The sequence below is a fragment of the Amblyomma maculatum genome, chromosome 9, assembly GCF_055883805.1.
Source record: "Amblyomma maculatum isolate TAMU_Amacu chromosome 9, ASM5588380v1, whole genome shotgun sequence".
In the NCBI taxonomy this organism is placed as follows: Eukaryota; Metazoa; Arthropoda; class Arachnida; order Ixodida; family Ixodidae; genus Amblyomma; species Amblyomma maculatum.
In genome coordinates, this window is record NC_139352.1 from 25,950,106 (window position 1) to 25,969,072 (window position 18,967).

The 18,967-nt window shown below is 47.4% G+C and overlaps 1 protein-coding gene across 1 annotated transcript in view; it reads left to right on the plus strand.

Moving 5' to 3' along the window:
- LOC146178607 (uncharacterized) overlaps positions 1-8,928 on the plus strand; it is a 106,552-nt gene extending 97,624 nt beyond the window's left edge. Inside the window, exons 3-4 of the mRNA XM_084578406.1 lie at positions 6,258-6,500; positions 7,194-8,928. Coding sequence (XP_084434532.1) covers positions 6,258-6,500; positions 7,194-7,319 — 369 coding nt within the window. The 3' untranslated portion in view covers positions 7,320-8,928. The remainder of the gene's footprint in view (positions 1-6,257; positions 6,501-7,193) is intronic.
- Positions 8,929-18,967: the final 10,039 nt, after the last annotated feature.

Here is an 18,967-nt window from a genome sequence, read left to right on the forward strand (position 1 = left end):
CAATTCTGCATGGATGACAACGTGCTCAAGGGCAATACAGGTGCATTAGAACAAGCGGTGCTGTATACCCTACCAGGCTCACCGCCTTTTGACTAGACAGCTTTCGCATGTCGATCATTTTATACGCAACAGCTTCAACGAAGCGTAGCGGCGAAGAACGGAGTAACTGAGGCTAAAGCGAGCTCTGCAGGCGGTTGTGCCTAGTACTTATTACGCTTGAGTAGCTAGGGAGATTACAATATATACCCCACAGTGTGTAAAAAAAAAAAAAAAAAAAGCAAAATGAAAAAGATCCCCGTTTCACTTCAACTAAACCTGGCGGCAGCGCAAGCGCGGGAGACCTAGAATCGGTGACTTCTAATCATCTTGACGTCAGCCTGACGCTGCTCCCGTAAAGGCAGTTTAGTATAAATAAAAGTTCCAAGTCGCTTTTGCCGTTCGCATTTAATATCGATACGTTGTAACGGCGCTGTCAGTCGGGCAGGCAGCGATCAATCAGCATTTCAGCCCAAAAAGGGGAGAAAAACTTTTTTACAGTTGTCCTCAAAAGTTTCTGGGCCACGTATATTATGGCTGATGAGGTTGCAGGGTGCTTCGCTGAGGCTGCTGGCTTCCTCAGTGACTTAGGACCTTGTAATGGCGGCAGAACTGCTGCACTCTTCGGTGACTGCTGCGATTGCGTAAAGCTAATTAAGCTAACTGTGAGTAATGCGCAAATTAACTGTTTACTGAAAAAAGCTGTGCCTTCTATGTTCTCTTGGCACCTTGCTATTCCGTATATGGTTTATCGGAACTGACGGTACGCAGGCCACGAGGTACTATAATATGATTCTCAGAAAGAAGAATTATGACTGCGCGGTCGCGCTTTTGTTATAAGCGCTTTTTTTTTCTCCTCACAGTACCCCCCCCCCCCCCCCCCCCATTCCCTCTTCTTCGAGCAAGACATGAAAAACATACACAAGTGAGGCGCGAAAAATACTCTTCATGTCTGTTTGGCATAGCGTAAGTGCGCTGACCTAACGCTACAGAGTGCAACATTCGCGAGACGTTTGTGTCCTAACAACCCATCGTTTTCCAGACATCGCAATCCTCCTCAATTAAACAAACAAACAAACAAAAAACAAGCAGTACGAGACTTCGCGATGGAGTCACGTGCCCGGCGGTGTCATAAAATGGCTCTGCACATACCGAGACTGGGTAAAATGGCCGGTAAAACATTGCGATGAAAGAAAAAAAGAAGAGGGACTGCCTGCGTCTGTTTCCGAAAGAAGCCAGTCTGACGCAAACCAAAGAGGCAAAGAGGGACAAGGCTGGGACAAGATGACACGTAAAGATGCCAGAGAGAGCAGAAAGCGCACCCGTGGGCCTCGTAGAACTGCCTTGTTTACGCTTTCGGGCCCCGTGGCTAAAGGAGAAGCTCGCGCGGAGCCTATAGGAGACAACCGAAACGCCGCGAAAACCTGCAAACTATCACTCGCGGGGACGGGGAGGCAAATAACAGTTCCAAGTCCTGTGAACGCAACGTTTCGTGCAAGCGTTCAGCGTAATCTCAAGAAGAGCACGCTGCCGGAGGACAATGGCACGCGCGTAAAGATAACAGATCGCCTCCTCCCCTTGGAAGGAACCGCCGAAGAGCGAAAGGCCTGTCTATTTATTCGAGCCTCATTTCGTGTGTGTATCCTAAGCGGGCGTTGACGCGGGGGGCGCCGGTGTCTGGCATTCGTTCTCGGCCAAGGCCTCTCCGTGAGGTCGGTATACTGACCACGCCAGCCGTGCGTGCCTGGAGTGTGTCTCGTCACTGAGCGAGCGGGCGTGGAGGTTCGCGTTCCTTTGTCCCCATGTTTCAAACACTATTTGCGTCTTACCCTCTTGCCTGAGACCACACCATGGTGATGGGGCATGCCCGCGTACGTGAAGACCTTCAGAGTATATCCTTCCGTTGACCGTCTTAGTGTTCCGAAACCACGATTTGCCTACGACCAGACGTGCCTGCACAAGTGGACCTCTAAATTCATTCCTCTGATCGAGGCGTCTCAAAGACGACCTGCGCTATGCGCTTGTGCCACAGGGTAAACGTCATGGCTATGGAAATGTCCGTGCAAGAGGACCTCCAGGACCATCGTCGTCCTCTTGGTTAGCCGTGTTGGTTATCCGTGCTGGACTCTTCGACGAATCCTGCCTTCGGAACATTAGCTCCGGGCTAGACCACAACAATCGTTCGTTTTCGCGTTCCCCGCATCGTTCTTTGTTTTGTTTTGCAACCATCGTGACCGCAGCATTTACTATTATTCATGTGGATCGGGGTCATGAAAGGACATGAAGGACGCGGTGGAGGTCATGAAGGGTTACACGCTACGCATTATCTGCTCTCGTAACTAGCCTTTGGTGGTCACACGACGCGAATAGGGCTGCAAGGGAACGAGTCGCTTCTTTCTTGGCGGACTGCATTTTGCTTTTCGGCTTGAACTCTAGACAAAATTCCACCCTTCCCGTGCTTATACCCCCCCCCCCCCCCTCCGAAAATGTGCATTGAAGTACTGTGCATCTTTTTAATACGGGCAATACTTGCTGCACGCATTAAATTGAGCACTTCAATGCATCATTTAGGATGGTGTGAGTTATAGACACGGAAAGGGTGGGATTTTGTTGGCAGAGTAGAATATTGCGAAGTTTACCACAATGCGGCATAACTGTACCAGCCTAACACTCTAAGCTTGCTGAAAGTAGCTACTTGGTTTTTCCATATCAATATACTACCGCGCTGAATTTAACACAAAACTGACATCAAAGGGCACGACACAGGTAACAAGCGCGAACTTTCAGCTGTTTACTCATAACAAAGAATAAATTTGCAAACAGTAAGAAACACTTAAGAAATAACTGTCCATGGAACAGAAATCCCAATATCACCCCTTCCTATCGCGCTGCTAGATAACGAATCAAACTCACTCTGCGTAAGCGATATATCGATGGATCCCTAACGAATTCCGTAGGATATCGGGTCGTCTCATTATATATGCTTCGAAAATTAATGTTTTATTCTGGTCTGTGAACCGCCCTATTCTCGAAGCTTGGCTCGCAATTCTTGCAACGGGCTATACATGCTTGGCGAGATTGCTTTGACTGATACGTGGGCAAGACAGAAAGATGCATAAATATAAAGCTGGGAGAGCAAGACGAAACTGGGATGTGCCTGTTGCAAGAATTGCGAGTCAAGCTTCCAGAAAACCACAATAATAGGGTGGTTCACAAACCGCAATGAAAGATTAATTTTCGAAGCGCTGATAAGCCGATCCTACTGAATGCGTTAGAGATCCATCGATAACGCTTACGCATAGTGAGATCGATTTTATTTTGTCTAGCAGCGCGATGGAAAGAGGTGACATTGCGGTTTCTGGTTCACGAATAGCTATTTCTTAAATGTTTCTTACCTTTTGTGCAATTGCCCTTATGTGCATATATAATCTATAATGTGCATATATAATATATAATATATTATAACAAAACGAATAAGCAGTTGAAAATTCATCTCATTACTTGTGTCGTGTACGTTCTTGTCCTTTGGTGTCAGTTTAGTGTTAAATTCAGCGCGGCAGTATATTGATAAATACTATATATTTTCTTTCACCGCTTTTGTGTTTCGATCCACCACAGTGGAGAGGGCCTTTGTGGCACTTTCTCACGCTGTAAAGTGAGACAGGAAGGCGTGTAGCTCTGAAGCATCCACAGTTGGTGAGCAGTTAACACGCGATAACAATTCCTTCGTCTTCGCGGCGCCTTATCTGATACCCATTTACATGAGGGCGAAAGAATTCCAAGCCCTTGTCATGCCCTCCCTGGTTTTTGTCTTGCCAATTACCATATACTTTCGCCTTTTGTCCCTTTTCGTTACTGCCAGTTGGTGTACTACAGTTACGAGCGATATGAAAGAGAACGTTTAGTGTTGCTCTTGAGAAGAAAGTGTCTTTTATTTCCAAATGTTACCTGAAAAGTAATCTGTGGATAATGCGTCTAAAAGGAAACTCATAATTCCCAGGCAGTCGCTGACAGGATGCTAATAGCCATTACGCTATCGTTATCTTTTATTTATCTGCCTGTAGATGTAGATAATTTTTTTTTTTTCCTTCGTTGTCTCCACGCATCGCTACAGCTTAGGCCAGGAGGCAAGAGACGGTGATAGCCAGGCCCGCCGTTGTGTACAGCGAAAACAGAAACAACGCCTGGGTCTACATGAGGAGTACAGGGAGGGGTAACTCCTAACAGGGACCCCACACCCTTCTCGTTCCACGCACACACTATTGCTTATTTTCTCTTGTTCCGTTCCTTTTACCGCTTGTCTTCGTGTTCGTCACTTGAGGTTCAGCAGACGTCTCGCACTGTACTCCCCGAGAGCTACGGGGTCGTCGAAAAGGGGCCGGCTGAACGCGACGAAGACGGGGACGACGACGATGCCGTTTGGTGTGCGGCCTCTAGATGGGAGAGAGAGAGAGAAGCCGCTTCCGCTCGGCAAGTTTTTAGAAGGCCGCCGCCGCAGCAGCAGCGCATTCCGCTCCTCTTGGGTCTCCGCTCAGCTGGCCTGCCTTGTAGCTAAATAGCCGGCCGCGTCGCTGCGCTTTGGCGGATCCTTTGAGCAAGGGGGAGGGGGATAAAGTTCTCCTTTCGACAAGAAAGACAGGGGGAGGGTTATGCCGAATTCCGGTCGTTCTTGTTAAGCGATACATGACTCGAAGACGACGAGGAGCGAAAAAGGGCGTGTCTTTGTCCGTCGCCTCTCCGCTGCATCGTTGTCCGCGTGCGCGTGCGAAAAAAAGAAGTATATATGTATATTAAGAGAGAGAGAGAGAGTAACCGATGTTGTGGAGTCTGCTGCCGGTTGGAGTGGCTGGCAGAGAAACGGTACCGCAGCGTCCGTCGTCTTGGTTTTATTTGGGACCACCCGCCCGTGCTCCCGGGGTTCTTGTTTGGGAGAGTTCGTTTCCGCGTCCGCCGTTTCCACTGCCTTTCGACGCCTTCTCCTTCAGACAAGCTACACAGAACGAAAGAAGTTGGAGGAGGGGGGCGACGACGATCCCAGCCTGATGCGTGCTTATTTCTCTGAAGAGTGACCGGGGCCCGTGACAAGAAGGGAGGGGGGGGGGGGGGGGGGGGGGGTAGAGAATGATGTTGATGTCTTGCTCTCACAACCGCCCGAGGGGCTTCAGGAGACTATTTAGTGGATCTATTCATCGTCTAATCGAAGGTTGGTGAACTTTTGGCCGGTTTATATATATATCAACGAAGAGTGCCTGCCACGCCTGCTCCTGCTCAATCTAAAATTCGTGTTGTGAAACAGCTGTGATTGGACGGCCGCTGACATTTCTCGGCGTCATGTAACGGGTGGTTGTCTGGAGTCTTGGGGGAATTAACTCTGCGTATTATCCCCCCCGATGTTCCAAGTCTTCCTTGAACAAGTGTTCGCATCAAAGGAAATTGGCAATGCGGCGCTCAAAGACTGCTGTGCTGCTAGCCGAAAGCACAATCGATCTCCATGAGCCTATTATTGGCCGTCTGTGTTCACCCTTGTTCGATGCTTTTTGCTGCCTCCGGTTCGTCTCGTTGGGACGGGTCATGCTTTTTCTTGTTGCCTTTACGGCCTACTTGCCGGCGTCTTAGACTCAACTGTCATTCACTGGTGCAGCCCTTGAAATATGGACGAGTTTATCGTTTACTGAAATGCAGAGCAAATGCATTGGTGGCTTTTATGTCACATATTTTCGGTCGTATCTAAGTTCACAGAAATTCTCTATGTTTGTGGTGGATTCCCTAATGAGTCGCGTCGAATATACTACGTAACATAGGAATTCTTGTTCAGCCTCGTACCTTTATCTCCGGTTCCACTTGCTACGCAGAAAGAAAGAAAGAAAGAAAGAAAGAAAGAAAGAAAGAAAGAAAGAAAGAAAAAAAGAAGGAAAGAAGGGAAACGTCAGTCAATGCTGTTCTCCCTGCATGTGCAGGTTTGGTCAATATTCCACGGTCACATAGCTTGCTTTTCAGCAGCGTAGGAGGAAATTTATATGATGCCCTCTCTGAAGCTCATTGAGGAAGAGGCCCCACCTCAGTCCTGAGGGTCTTGGTGGTATCACAAGGGGGCGCCGTAGTGTCCCCGTACACTGTTGGAAAACAGACCCATAGCGACTGGAATGTTTTAACCCTGTATGTATAGACATCCGCGTCTCTGCCGCGATCTCACAAGTGACCCGTTGCACTGGTGTACGCAGCTGGTGTTCGAGGACGTGCTTGCGGAGCCTGACGCGAGCCACGGCTTCGACGGCGCCTGGAAGCTCACCTACTTGGTGTTCTCGACCACGCGACTGTGGTGCTACCGCCTCCTGGCGGCGCTGCTGGCCCTGCCCTGCGGCTTCACATGGGGGCTGCTGTTCTCTCTGCTCTCCCTGGTGCACGTGTGGCTGCTGACGCCCGCGCTGCGTATCTTCGATATCCTGCTCCACGTCGTGCACAGGGTAAGACTGGAGCTGACCATTGAGAGCCGATCACTGCATGTATATCAGAATGTAATTATATCAGAATCCTTCTTATGGCCAATGAAAGCATGCCATGCATGTCATATACGGTTATATTATTCCAGTCTGTGCAATCGGGAGAGGTGTACGGTGGGGGGAATGGGCAACAGCTCTTGAATCCAGTTTCGGACTAATGCAGAGTGAGAAGTTTGGACAAGAATCAAGAACTATGCGACAAATGCCCCTCAAAGGAGGCCCTCCATACAGTGCCGTCGACAAAATATCAAAACGTCCCGGTCAACCGCTTAGATGCCATTGCAGGCACGACATCAGTAGGCCGCCGCCATCGGCTGCGTGGCCTTCTTTGAAGGGCCATTTTCGGATTCGTTCCTGAGCTGTGTCTGACTATAAACGTTCCCCTTATAGTGGAAGATGATCGTTGAAGAGAAAAATCAAATGACAGGGGTCGCTTCAGACTGACTAACGTATACATTCCTGGCCCACATGCTTCCGTCGATTTATTTTTGTTTTGTTTACCAGTGTTATTTCAAATGTTCCGTTGCCTTTGTCAAAACCACGTGGTCAGAGTCGTCACGCTGTCGACTGTGATGACGCTTGCGGAGTCCGTACCACTCGTTGCTGCCTTTCGGCATTGGCTTTGGAAGCAAACCCACTCTTCGCTGTCTGATGCAGGTGTGGGGCGGCCTGGTGCGAACCCTTCTGGACCCGGTGTTCCAGTCCATCGGCAAGGTGGCCGGAGACGTTCGTATCACTAGAACGCAAGTCTATCCCAAGAACGACTTCGCCCACGACCCCTGAGCCGCTGCGGCCGAGCCAGCAGATGGCGCGGGGGGGGGGGGTGGACGATCGTCCAGAACGGCTGAGCCTTTGATCACGGTGGACCCCACCCACATCCCCCGGCAAAGGGGGACGAGGGCGAGGGCCCACCCAGCGAGCATCGACGCCCTCTGACCCCCACCGTCTTCGCAGCAGCCCCCTTCGGCACCACTTACCCCTACCGGAACAATCTTCTTCTACCCCAGTTCGCCTCAGTTCGCAACCCGACGCCCCTCTGGCACCGCCCTCGATGATAACGGCTCACTGTTCAAAGCACGGAAACATACAAACAAAAAAAAGAATCAAGACATCGAAGTGCGCAGCCGGCGAATGCAGCTTCCCTGTAAGGCGCCCACCCGCGGTGACCACACGACTGCGCATGCTACGTTGTGTTCGTCAAGAGAGCATGCGTTCTGTTCGTGGCCATCAGCTATATTCTTCGCACAGTCGCGCCAACAGTGTAGAGGAGTAAGTTTATAGGAGACGCGCGAAATCTGGTCTTGGCACAGATTCTTCCCAAAGCGCGGACTCGGAATCACTTCACATGGGCAGAGTAACGTCTGATACTTTTGCGCATGCGTAGTGACTGCGATGGCCGGAACGCCATTTTTCGTCTTCGATAACTTGCTCTGACGCATACTTTGGCGACGGCGGTGCTACTGTGTTGTCATATACTTTGATAGAGTTATATTGAGCTTTTCGACGGTGTTATCGCTTCTTGAAATGCTTTAGATAATTTAAATGTCAGTTCAATGCATATCACATCTTGGTTCTATTTGGCCATGTTGACCTCTGGGTGTGTATGTGGGCGTGCATACGTAACAGGCCCTGTAGTGGACCTGTATGTTGTAAACGCTCACAGTGAGTGCTGCCATCCAGAAACGTATGTGCCTTGTAATACTGCATCGACCAAAACACCATCGCATGACCGTGACCTTCTAGAATGAAAAAGAACTTGAAATTACGTTTTGGACCACCGTGAAGTACCTAGCTTCCAATATAGTTAATCGTTTACTGTCTCTAGTGAAACTCATATTCGACTAGTTTTCCAACCGCTTTATAGTTTATACAATCATATTGCTTTAGGCTCAATGCCCCACACAGTATGGTCTCACTCTGGAAATTCACGTTGATCCGATGGTACACATTTGAAAACCTGATGCAAGAGTATATACATATTCTTACACCAAAACAGTATTTTTCGCCTATCCTGTGTGTATGTATGCGTGTGTGTTTGTGTGAGTTTATACTTTGTTTCTCAATTAATGCGCGGAAGCTCCGCGTTTTGCATCCACGTGTACGCCTCTCTCTTCACGCCTTCATTGTCACCCAAAGCGAGGCAGCGTCAATTGACGGGCCGCGCACCATACTCCGTATATCAAACCTGAGTTTCATCGTAAGGATGAGCCGCGTTTTTAACATGTGACTGTTTTCGTTTATTTCTCACGTTCACACGCGCATTTTCATGATGACGCCAGTGTGGCGAGTACCGGCAAAAAAAGTATATATGTGTGTGTAAGCGAACAAAGATTGTTCTTGCTTTTTTCCTGTCTCATCGTCTTCATTCAGTGGTGTGCGCATCTTTCATCGCTATGTGGGTCCACCAACGCGAGGCTCGTTGTGGGGCTATTGTAGCAGCCCAAATAAAAAAGAGTTTTAAAGGAGAGACAGAGTGAGTACCTCTGTCGTTTGAAGTGCCCAAGTCTGTAACCACGCTTCCTCTTCTCTTGTGCAAGAAAAAGTAATAAAGTATCTTTTTATCCAACCTGAAGTCCTGTAGTCGTCTACAATTCGCATCGGCAGGAATCCCTTCCACCGAAAGCTGTAAGGCACTTCCGGCTGAATGGCGGAGGCGCTGGCGTCGTAGCAGCATGTCAACTGAAAAATGCCTTCCCCTCTTCTTCCGCATTTAAACCGCGGTGAGCGACAGTGTTCTGTGGTGACGGGATTAAGGTGAGCTTAGTACAACCCGTGTGAAAAGCATAGTCAGCGTAAGTGGCTCTAGTTAAGAAGGTAGCCATTCCCCCATCCCTCACTCGGACAGGTTGTCTCTTTTAATCGGGTGGTGGTATGGGTTTGCCGTGGAAGATAAGAGATCTTGAAGGGGAGTGCTGAGCCTTCCGTTCGGCAGTACGCTGTTGTACTCGAGGTCGGAAGTGAATTCAGTGTTGTTTAAGGTGAGAAAGGAAATCGGTATCAAAAGTAAATAGAAGAGTTGTTGGAAAGTTGGGATTAGATGCCGAGAACAATACCACAAGTGAGGCAGTGGTCCATGCTGAGGTAGGTGGGCTGCACAGCGATCGTTTGACGTGCGTGAAACGGGGAGTCAAAAAAAGAAAAGAACTCGGTATACCGTATACATTAATTGCCGCTCATTTCGCGATTTTGGCGGGGTGTGGCTGTACAAAGGTCTATTCACACATGCGAGTAGTGAATGGGCGTGCGACTGGCTGTCGTATGCGTCCAGAGAGCCGCGTAGCCGACTAAAACAGGAGAGATTTTCCATTCTCAACTTTGTCATCTGATGACTGAGGTAGGTGTACTGCAAACGCCAACGATGGAACGGAACTGTGAAACAACAATCCTAAAACCTGATGCAAGAAAACTATAGAGAAGTAGTTGGATTTACCCTCGATGGTTATTTTGATGCTTTTACTGTACTGCATGGTTGTGCAAGGGTTCATACACGCAACATTTTTTTTTTCTTTTTTTCTAGAGAGTGGGCTAAGGTAGGGGGCTGGACGTGTGGTACATTCGGGGGGTAGGGACAGGATGTGGAGGGAATCCAAGGTGTCAATGGGTGGGTGGAGAGAGCTATATAGCTAAGATAGGTGACAATAGGAGGTCACTGGTGAGTAAAAAGCTTTCCCGCTTAGTCCTTAAAGTCTGTATAACTGTCCCTTTTTCGTTGTGTGGTTGAAGGCTTGTTGGAGGTGGAGTCATTGATGGTTGATATGGGTGAATGGCTGGTGGAAGGCCCTCTTGGAGAATGGCGGGACGGTGGTCGGGGATGGGGATGTGGATAGAAGAGGGCGATGGTCGTTTCTTTCTTTGGGTGTGGTACTTCTGCAGAGTGGAATCGTCACACTTCGAAGCATCACGTGGTCAACGCCGACATTTTCGTCAATTGCCAGTGGTACTGTTATCGCAGTAATATTCGGTTACAAAATTCGTAGGAAGTAACCTTCAGAGTGGTGTGGAAAAAGGATTGCAGGACAGGCAAAAGTTACCAAAGTTATTGAAAGCGGAGTTCAATTAAATCAGTAATTTGTCAAGGTAAAACAAATTCGTCGCGGCTTGAGCAAAGCTCAGCATAAACGACAAGGCGTTACTTCAGATAAAGTGCCGCAGACAAGTACAGGATTCTAGAACACCTCGTATTGGTGAGGCAATTGTGGGATGATTTACAAGATACTGTTATGCACACGTTGATTCGAATAGTTGTTTCCTGATGCGCGGCAGGTATTCGTTGGTTAAAGTTTTTTTTCTACACTCGCGTCGTCGAAGTAATGAAAACTGCCATAAAAAACCTCGCTGTCTATTTGAAAACAATTGTGAAGCAACATTTTCTAACATATTTTTTATGAACATATCAATAGAAATGGTCCGAGGTTCTGGTGCGTCAGCAGAAGTGTACTTCCAAATTTCGTGCGCTCGCAGATATTAACACCCTTATGAAAAACAAATGGGGTGCATTGCTAAATAATTATGAGTCAATTATGAGTATTGTAAGATACTTTTTTATGCACATATTGATATAGATGGTCTAAGCTTTCGGTGCGTAGCACAATATTTTTGTCCTCCGCTCAAAACATATGTTAGGCTGCCATAGAAAATAATTAGGCGCGCTTTTGAAAATTAATAGCAAGAAGTAGATAGAAGCCTTCCAATGGAAGATATGGGGATGTATTGATTGCAATCGTGACGTTATACCATATGTAAAAAAAAAAAATGCGTTCAAAAACGCTTTCCAAAAAAGTCAAAATTTTCTGGTATGGGACGAAAAACTGACGGGCGACCACACGAATTGTGTGATACGACAAATCTCCTTCAGCAGTCTACTTTACATTTTTACGTTTGAAATGATTCTGTTCCGTTTCTGCCTGAATTTTATTTCGCCGCCGTTTTTTCGTTCTACTGGCGGTAGGGTTATACGGCCGGTACGTAGGGACCATAGATACGATGGGTATTAGGGTGATTGATAGGTGGATCTTCTGGCGGTCGATGCATGGACTTCAGACGCGGAATCAAGATTTTCGCCGAAAGAGGGCTATATATGTATGCTGCCAACAAAATAATAGCGTGGAAGGACTGCGAAAAAGTTTTGTAAACGCAGACGCGCTTGCAAAACTATACAATTAGTTGAAGTCGTTTGAAACTCAAATATCTAAAGGATCAAATACAAGAGACGAAGGGAATTGATAGTGTTATTTCAATTATGTTTCATTGCGTCGTCAAGAATGCATAGCCTGGGAAAAGAACGAACCATTTTTTTGCTTGATATAGAACACGATAAAATGTGTGTCTTCTTTTGCGCAACTCAAAGATGTCTGAGGTACTGCACCAACTAGGCCGACAACACATCTTACTGAATAATACACTTTGCACCGTGATGTAGAACCACGCATAAATCAAACATGCACTCTGATCCTAACTGTAGCGCAATTTCACTGCCTACACATACAGCAGCCTAATAAAAATAATTAAAATCGTGTTCACACACTCCTTTTGCATTCGAAGTTACAGCGGGCGACTGTCACGGTGCACGTGCAGAAGCAAGATATTTTATTGGCACCTCCGTCGGCCTCTATTTTACATCGACCAAAGGATTACTAAGTGTGTTGTGCAGTGTTCATAGCAGCCGGGTTTCAAGTAGTCGCCAGCAATAATTAAATACTTATTTGTACAAAATATCCGTCTTGGAGGATACCTTTTGTGCAAACAGAACTAATGTTTTCACTGATCCTAGACAATACGTTGTCTCCCTGTTGTTGTTGTTGTGGCTAGGAAGAAGGAAAAGAAAAAGCACGGGCCTGCTACTGGCTCCGTAGCTGAGCCACCTCCGCTGCCTCGTGCGGACAGAGGAGAAAGTAGAAAAGAAAGGAAGAAGAGGGAGAGAAAGACGCGCGCCGCAACAACAGCCGTCGTCCACCACCTAAGCGATGGCAGGTGCAATGACGGCCTACAAATAAAATTCGGTGGCTGGCTAGCCCCCGCCGCAAGCGGCGTTGACCTACCGTCCCAGCCCCGTAGGGCCAGGAACTGCCACCCTTAACCACCTCTCTCTCCCTGCCCTCCTGCACTTTATGGGACGCTCAACAGCCGATGACAATCGTCCTCCATGAGAGTGGAGTCAGCGCCGCGTCGATGCGCCAGGGACACGTCCAAGTAAAACAGTTCAAATATAACTGATAAAAGGAGGTGACGCCCGAAAGTGGAATCTAAACTGGACGCACCTCCTGCGTCCTTACCTTTGCAGTTTAAATACACGACGACATCCTAACTGCCTGATGTTCGGTCTCACTTTAAACATCGGTAGTTCATGATGAAAACAAGGGAGTTAGCGCTTAGCTGTCTGCGTCGTCCTTTCTGTTCTCCGCGTTCCTTTTGCGCTTTTTTTTTTAAGGGGGGGGGGGGGGGGCTGCTTGAACATTAGTAGTACTAGGTCCTAAAACTGAGGAAGACATTTTCCCACATGCCCCGTCACGGTGCGGTGGTGCAGTGGTTAAGATGCCCGACTACTGTGCCGGAGTACTTGGGTTCCATCCCGACCGCCAGCGGCTGCGTTTCAATGTAGGCGTAACGGAGAGGGGTCCACGTGCTGTGCGAGAGATCCACAGGTGTTTGAAACTACTCCGTAGCCCTCCACTACGGCTCTCTTTCCGCTTTCACTCCCACCTTCCTCCCTTCCCTCACGGCGCTGTTCAGATGTCCACAGAGACAAGTGTGACAGATACTGCGCCTTTCCCTTCCTGTGAACCAATTATTATAAATTAGTATATTTTCCCACACTTATCTATCAAACCAACATATCAAGTTTAGCCTTATTCTGTGACAATTTTGTTCATACGGTTATTCGTGAAGTTGCTCATTGCAGAAGAAATTTCCGTGTGGCAGGTTACAGCTTTCTTTAATTAATTAATTAATTAATTCGGTCGGTCGGCCGTTCGCTCGTTCGACAAAAAAGCATTTCCTTTGTATTTATTTGTTCTCGTGCCGTGTGCAGTGTGCACGCATGCAAGTACACGCTGCTGTCTCGCATACAGAAAAGGACGCGAGGAGGAGGAGGAGGTAAACTTTATTAAAGAAGAGGTCGTAGGCGCGGGGTGGGTTGGCGTTCCCGTCCCCGCGGTGGGCTCCTCTTCTAGGCCGGACGCCAGGTGGCCGACCGACGATGTCGTTCGGCGACCTCTTCGGCTCGCTCCGTGACTCGGAGTTGAACCTCCGGGTCGGAGCTGAGCAGCGCGGCCCCCCACTGAGATTGGGTAGAGAGCTGCAGACTCTGTGATGGCTTGTCTTGATTACATGAGTATAGGATGTGTGGTGTGTCTGCCTTTTGATGTCCACAGAGAGAACAGACAGGGCTGAACTGCTCTGGGAACCATATGGAGTACATGTACGGATTAAAGAAAGTGTCTGTTTGAAGCTGGCGTCAGGTGACTTGTTGTGTTTTACTTAGAGATCGATGTGGTTCTGGGAAGATTTGTCTTTCTTTCTTGAAGTGGGTAGTAATTTCTTTGTAGGTTGTCATCCGCTCCCTAGCCGACCTGAGCTCAGGGCAGCGCACCTCCCGGTTAACTACGAATCCTCAGGCAAATTGGTGCGCTGCCTCGTTCCCGGGATGGTCCGAATGGGCAGGGACCCAGATCAATGTGATAAGGCGGGTATGGGAGATTTTTTGTAAGATTTTGATGGCTGCGGAGTGGGCCCTTCCTTTTGCAAAATTTCGAATTGCGGTTTTAGAGTCGCCAAGGATGTATTTGGCAGTGGTGGAGGTAATGGCTAAAGCTATGGCAGCCTCTTCGGCCTCCTCCGGAAATTTTGTTTTATTGATTGTCGCCGATGCGAGGGGAGAACCTCGATGATCGACAACTGCCAGGGAAAAGGCATCTCTGTCCGCATGTTCTGCCACGTCCACGTGCACCGTGTCTTTCTGTACTGAAAATCTTTCGTGTAATTTTTGTGCTCTAGCCCTTCTTCTGTCCGTATCATATTCTGGATGCATGTTTTTAGGCAGAGGACGGACTATTAATTGCTCGTGCACGTGTCTTGGAATCGGCAAAGTGTGGGCCCGGGTCCCTTCATATTCTATTCCTGCTCTTTTTAGGATGAAACGTCCCGTTTCAGTGCTTGACAGTCGTTCGTACTGTGCGGTGAGGTGTGCTTCCACCATTTCCGCTAAGGTGTTATGAATTCCTAACTTTAGTAGTGTTTCATTTGGGGTATGACGAGGGAGGTTTAGCGCAATTTTATAGGAGTGCTTAATTAGTGAATCCAGGTCGTCTCTTTCTCTAACTGTGAGGGTGACGTATGGTGTAGAGTAGATAACTCTGCTAAGAACGAAGGCTTCTACTAGTTTCCTGGTCTCAGCTTCTTTAACTCCTGCACGCCCATTCGCGATTCTTCTGATGAGGAGGGAAATTTGGTTGACGGTGTTTTTCAGTTTCTTAATTAGTGTGTCGTTTTTTTGGTTTGACTGTATGAGCATTCCCAAGATTCTTAGTGTTTCCACTTCTTGGATGGCTGCACCTTCCGCGTAGATTTTTATCGCAGGCGCTTTATTCTTTCTTTGACGCTTTGGGTGTAGAATGAGTAACTCAGATTTCTGGGGGGAGCACGCGAGTCCCGCGGCTTGCGCCTCCTCTACGACTACGTCTACCGCTTGTTGTAGCGTATCTTGTATCGTGCCAATACTCCCCTTGGTGGTCCAAAGGGTGATATCGTCCGCGTACAAAGAGTGTTCTAGGTCTGGGATTCTTGCGAGTTCGTGTGCCATTTTGATTAGGGTTATATTGAATAAAAAGGGGGAGAGGACCGATCCTTGCGGAGTTCCTCTATCTCCTAAAGTGAAGGTGTCGGATTTGATAGTGCCAATTTGAATTTTAGCCGTCCTATCGGAGAGAAAGTCTTTGATGTAGTTAAACGTTCTTGCGCCTACATTCAGCAGTGAAAGAGATTCTAGGATTGCTTTGTGTTTAACGTTATCAAAGGCTTTGGTTAAATCTAGGGCTAGGATTGCCCTGGTACTCCTTTCTTGCTCATGAGATAGGACTTCGTTTGCTAGTCTTAGCATCGTATCCTGTGTTGATAAATGTGGTCTAAAGCCGACCATAGTGTTTGGATATAAATTCTCTTTTTGCATGTGGGACTGGAGTCTGTCTAGTATGACGTGCTCTATCAGTTTTCCTATGCAAGAAGTAAGCGAAATAGGTCTGAGGTTTTCGAGCGCGAGCTTTTTGCCAGGTTTTGGGATGAATTTAACGATGGCATGTTTCCAAACCGCTGGGAGTTTTCCCTCCCTCCAACACTCGTTCGCAAAGTCCGCGAGGGCTGTTATAGAAGCGTCGTCTAGATTTCTGAGTGTCTTATTGTTAATGCCGTCCTCTCCTGGGGCGGATGTTGTACGTACCTTAAAGAGGGCTGCTCTTATTTCCGCCATTGTTATGTCAGCATCCAGGATGGAGTTAGGCTCTCCTTTATAATTGGGCAGGGACTTCGTCTCACGGGTTGTGCAGAAGTATTTCTGCTGTAGCGTGTCTATAATATCCTGATCCGTGCCTGGGTCTATGTTTAAAAATTTGGTGATTTCCTTTTGAGTGGTAGCTTTGTTGGATTCCGGATCAAGGAGATGCCGCAGAAGATTCCACGTCTGCCTCGTGCCTAGATTGCCATTCACATTTTCACAAATATGGCTCCACTGCTGTCTCGCTAGTTCTGCGGTGTGGTGTTGAATTTCTTTCGTGAGTGTGACGATCCTGTTTCTAAGCTTTTTGTTATATTTTTGCTTAAGCCATCTTTTTTCTAGGCTCTGCCTTGCCTCCCACATGTGCGTAAGTCGGCTGTCAACCGTATTTACGTCTAAGTCATGTGCTAGTTCCTTAGTGGCCTTTCCCACATCCGATAGGAGGGTCTGTGTCCAGTGTTCTAGGTCTATGATTGGTTCGTTGTTTTGGTCGCGGATAGTCCTAAGTTTGTCCCAGTCGGTGATTTTGTTTTTTCTGGGTTGGGGTTTGAGATTGGCAATGGTGATTTTAGACATTATGATATAATGGTCACTTCCCAGATTTTGTCTGGTGTTGCTCCAGCTTAAGTCTGGGAGGTTTTTGCCTATCGTTAGGTCCGGGCACGTGTCCCTGGTCACGCTGTTTCCTATCCTAGTAGGTTGCATGGGGTCCGTGTATTGGGTGAGCCCTCTTTGCTGGATAAAATCCATTAGGGCCGTTCCTTTCCTGGACATAGTTGCGTGTCCCCATTGCACGTGTTGAGCGTTGAAGTCGCCCACAATTAGGGTTGGGTTTTGGCCTGCGATTTGGAGGGTTTTGAGTATAGCGGCTTTCGCTGGTCCAGCCGGTGCCCTGGGGTGGCTGTATGCGTTTAGTACGAACATAGAAGAGGAGTTTCTTCTGCTAGGCAGAATTTCAATTAATATACAATCCAGCTCTACGTTTTCAATCTCGTGGTTAACCACGGTAAGATTTCTATGTACCAACGTAGTGGTTAAAGGCTTTTCTTTGATGTGACATGGCAGAACCGCCCGGTACCCTGGCAGTTTTAGTCGAGACATTCTGGGTTCTTGAATCGCTATAACGTCAGGTTTTTCGGATTGCGATTGAATGTGTAACTGCAGATCTGTTTTTTTGTTGCGCATAGACCTGCAGTTCCACTGCCAAATTGTTACGGTTTTAGGATTGGCCATTTTGCTGGGATAGATCGATTGGCGCCCCTTGAGCTAAAGGGGGAAGCCGGTGTAAAATTTCCTGTAAAACGGTGTCAATTACTCCGAATTTGTGATTTACATCCTGTATGTGTTGTTCGAGTCTTTGTGTTAAATTATCAACTCTTTGGGGTAGACTATCGAGTTTCAGGCTGTGCTCCTCCACTTTTTGTTCGAGTTTTGGGACTCTATCCTCCACTGAGGTATTTCTTACGTCAGTGCAAACTTGTGTCGTCCAATATTCATCCGGCCTGCCCTGGGTAGCTCAGTGGTTATGGGGTTATGGCGTTATGGAGCACGGCTGCATTCTTTCGTTCGCTCGTTCATTCACTAGTTTGTTATTTCGCTTGCTCGTTCGTTCGTTCCTTCCTTCCTTCCTTCCTTCCTTCCTTCCTTCCTTCCTTCCTTCCTTCCTTCCTTCCTTCCTTCCTTCCTTCCTTCCTTCCTTCCTTCCTTCCGTTTTTTTTTCTTTTTTATATTTGCTCTTTGAAGAACCAAGGCGAGAAAGGGCATAAAAGGCACTTGCTTTGGTCTGCATTTGAAGCTATGGTGTCGCTTTAATCATATACTTTTGTGACAGTCGGTTTTCTGATGTGCCAGTAGATCAAACCCATTTCTTGTTTTCGCTACGATACTGCGAAAATGATATTGAATTGATTAAATCCTAATTTCCCAGAAAAATGCAACAAATGACCTTCGCACAGTGTACCCAGAAATGTGATTACGTGCTGAGGTCGGCCAACTAACGGTAATTACTCATTGATTACCTGTTCAGGATGCATGTCCACAAGTAAACGCATTATCATTACTCGTTGCGGCACTCCGAAAGACTAATTAAAGGTATCGAAATATGAATATGAAACCTCCGTCAACAGCAGCCATAAGGATACAAAGGAAAGCCATATTTCACAGAAGATACTGAGTAGGTAGCTGAAGAAAAAATTCGTCCTGGTCTGGTGCCAGGATGAATATTAGTTTGATTTATTTGATTGTAGTGATTTGTTTGTAGTGATTTGATCTGTAGAGATATGATTTGATTTGGTTTGTAGTGATTTGATTTATAGGGATCTAGGCTATGAGGGACACCGTGGTGGAGGGCTCCAAAAATTTGGACCACGGGGTGTCCAAATTTTTACATGCAGAAATTCTACATACGCGATTACTCAGACTTTAACGAAACATTAAAAAAATTTCTTCGTGTGACCTGACAAATATTTGATCGCCACCTTCACTCCCTCTTAGCACAGTCACAGATCTGTATGCGTGAAATGCCCGCGATACTCATGGTGCGGGTGAGGCTCCATAACGCCATAATGGCAATGTACTCTCTCTGTACGTAGAAAATATATATGTCAGACACGAGCTGTGCGTTTCATAAAGTATGTGTTAAAAAGCCCCCTCGCACAGAATCCAGAGTCGGATATTTTTAGCGCAGTAATCAACTACTTGGATGCGTAGAACCAGGATATACGGCTTTGCGTAGAACAGCACCACGCCGAACACTCTTGATCATTCGCCGATACGTGCGAGACGGATATGAACAGAGTCAGAACGACGTCGTTTATCAGCCAGATACAGCCTCCATCCACACCTCCTGTCGAGCACCGATAAGCACATACGTTGGGGAAATGTGTCAACGAGCGTCAGTGAGCTCTTACGTATCATGTCGCGGTGCCTTGGGTACCACGGAGTCGTT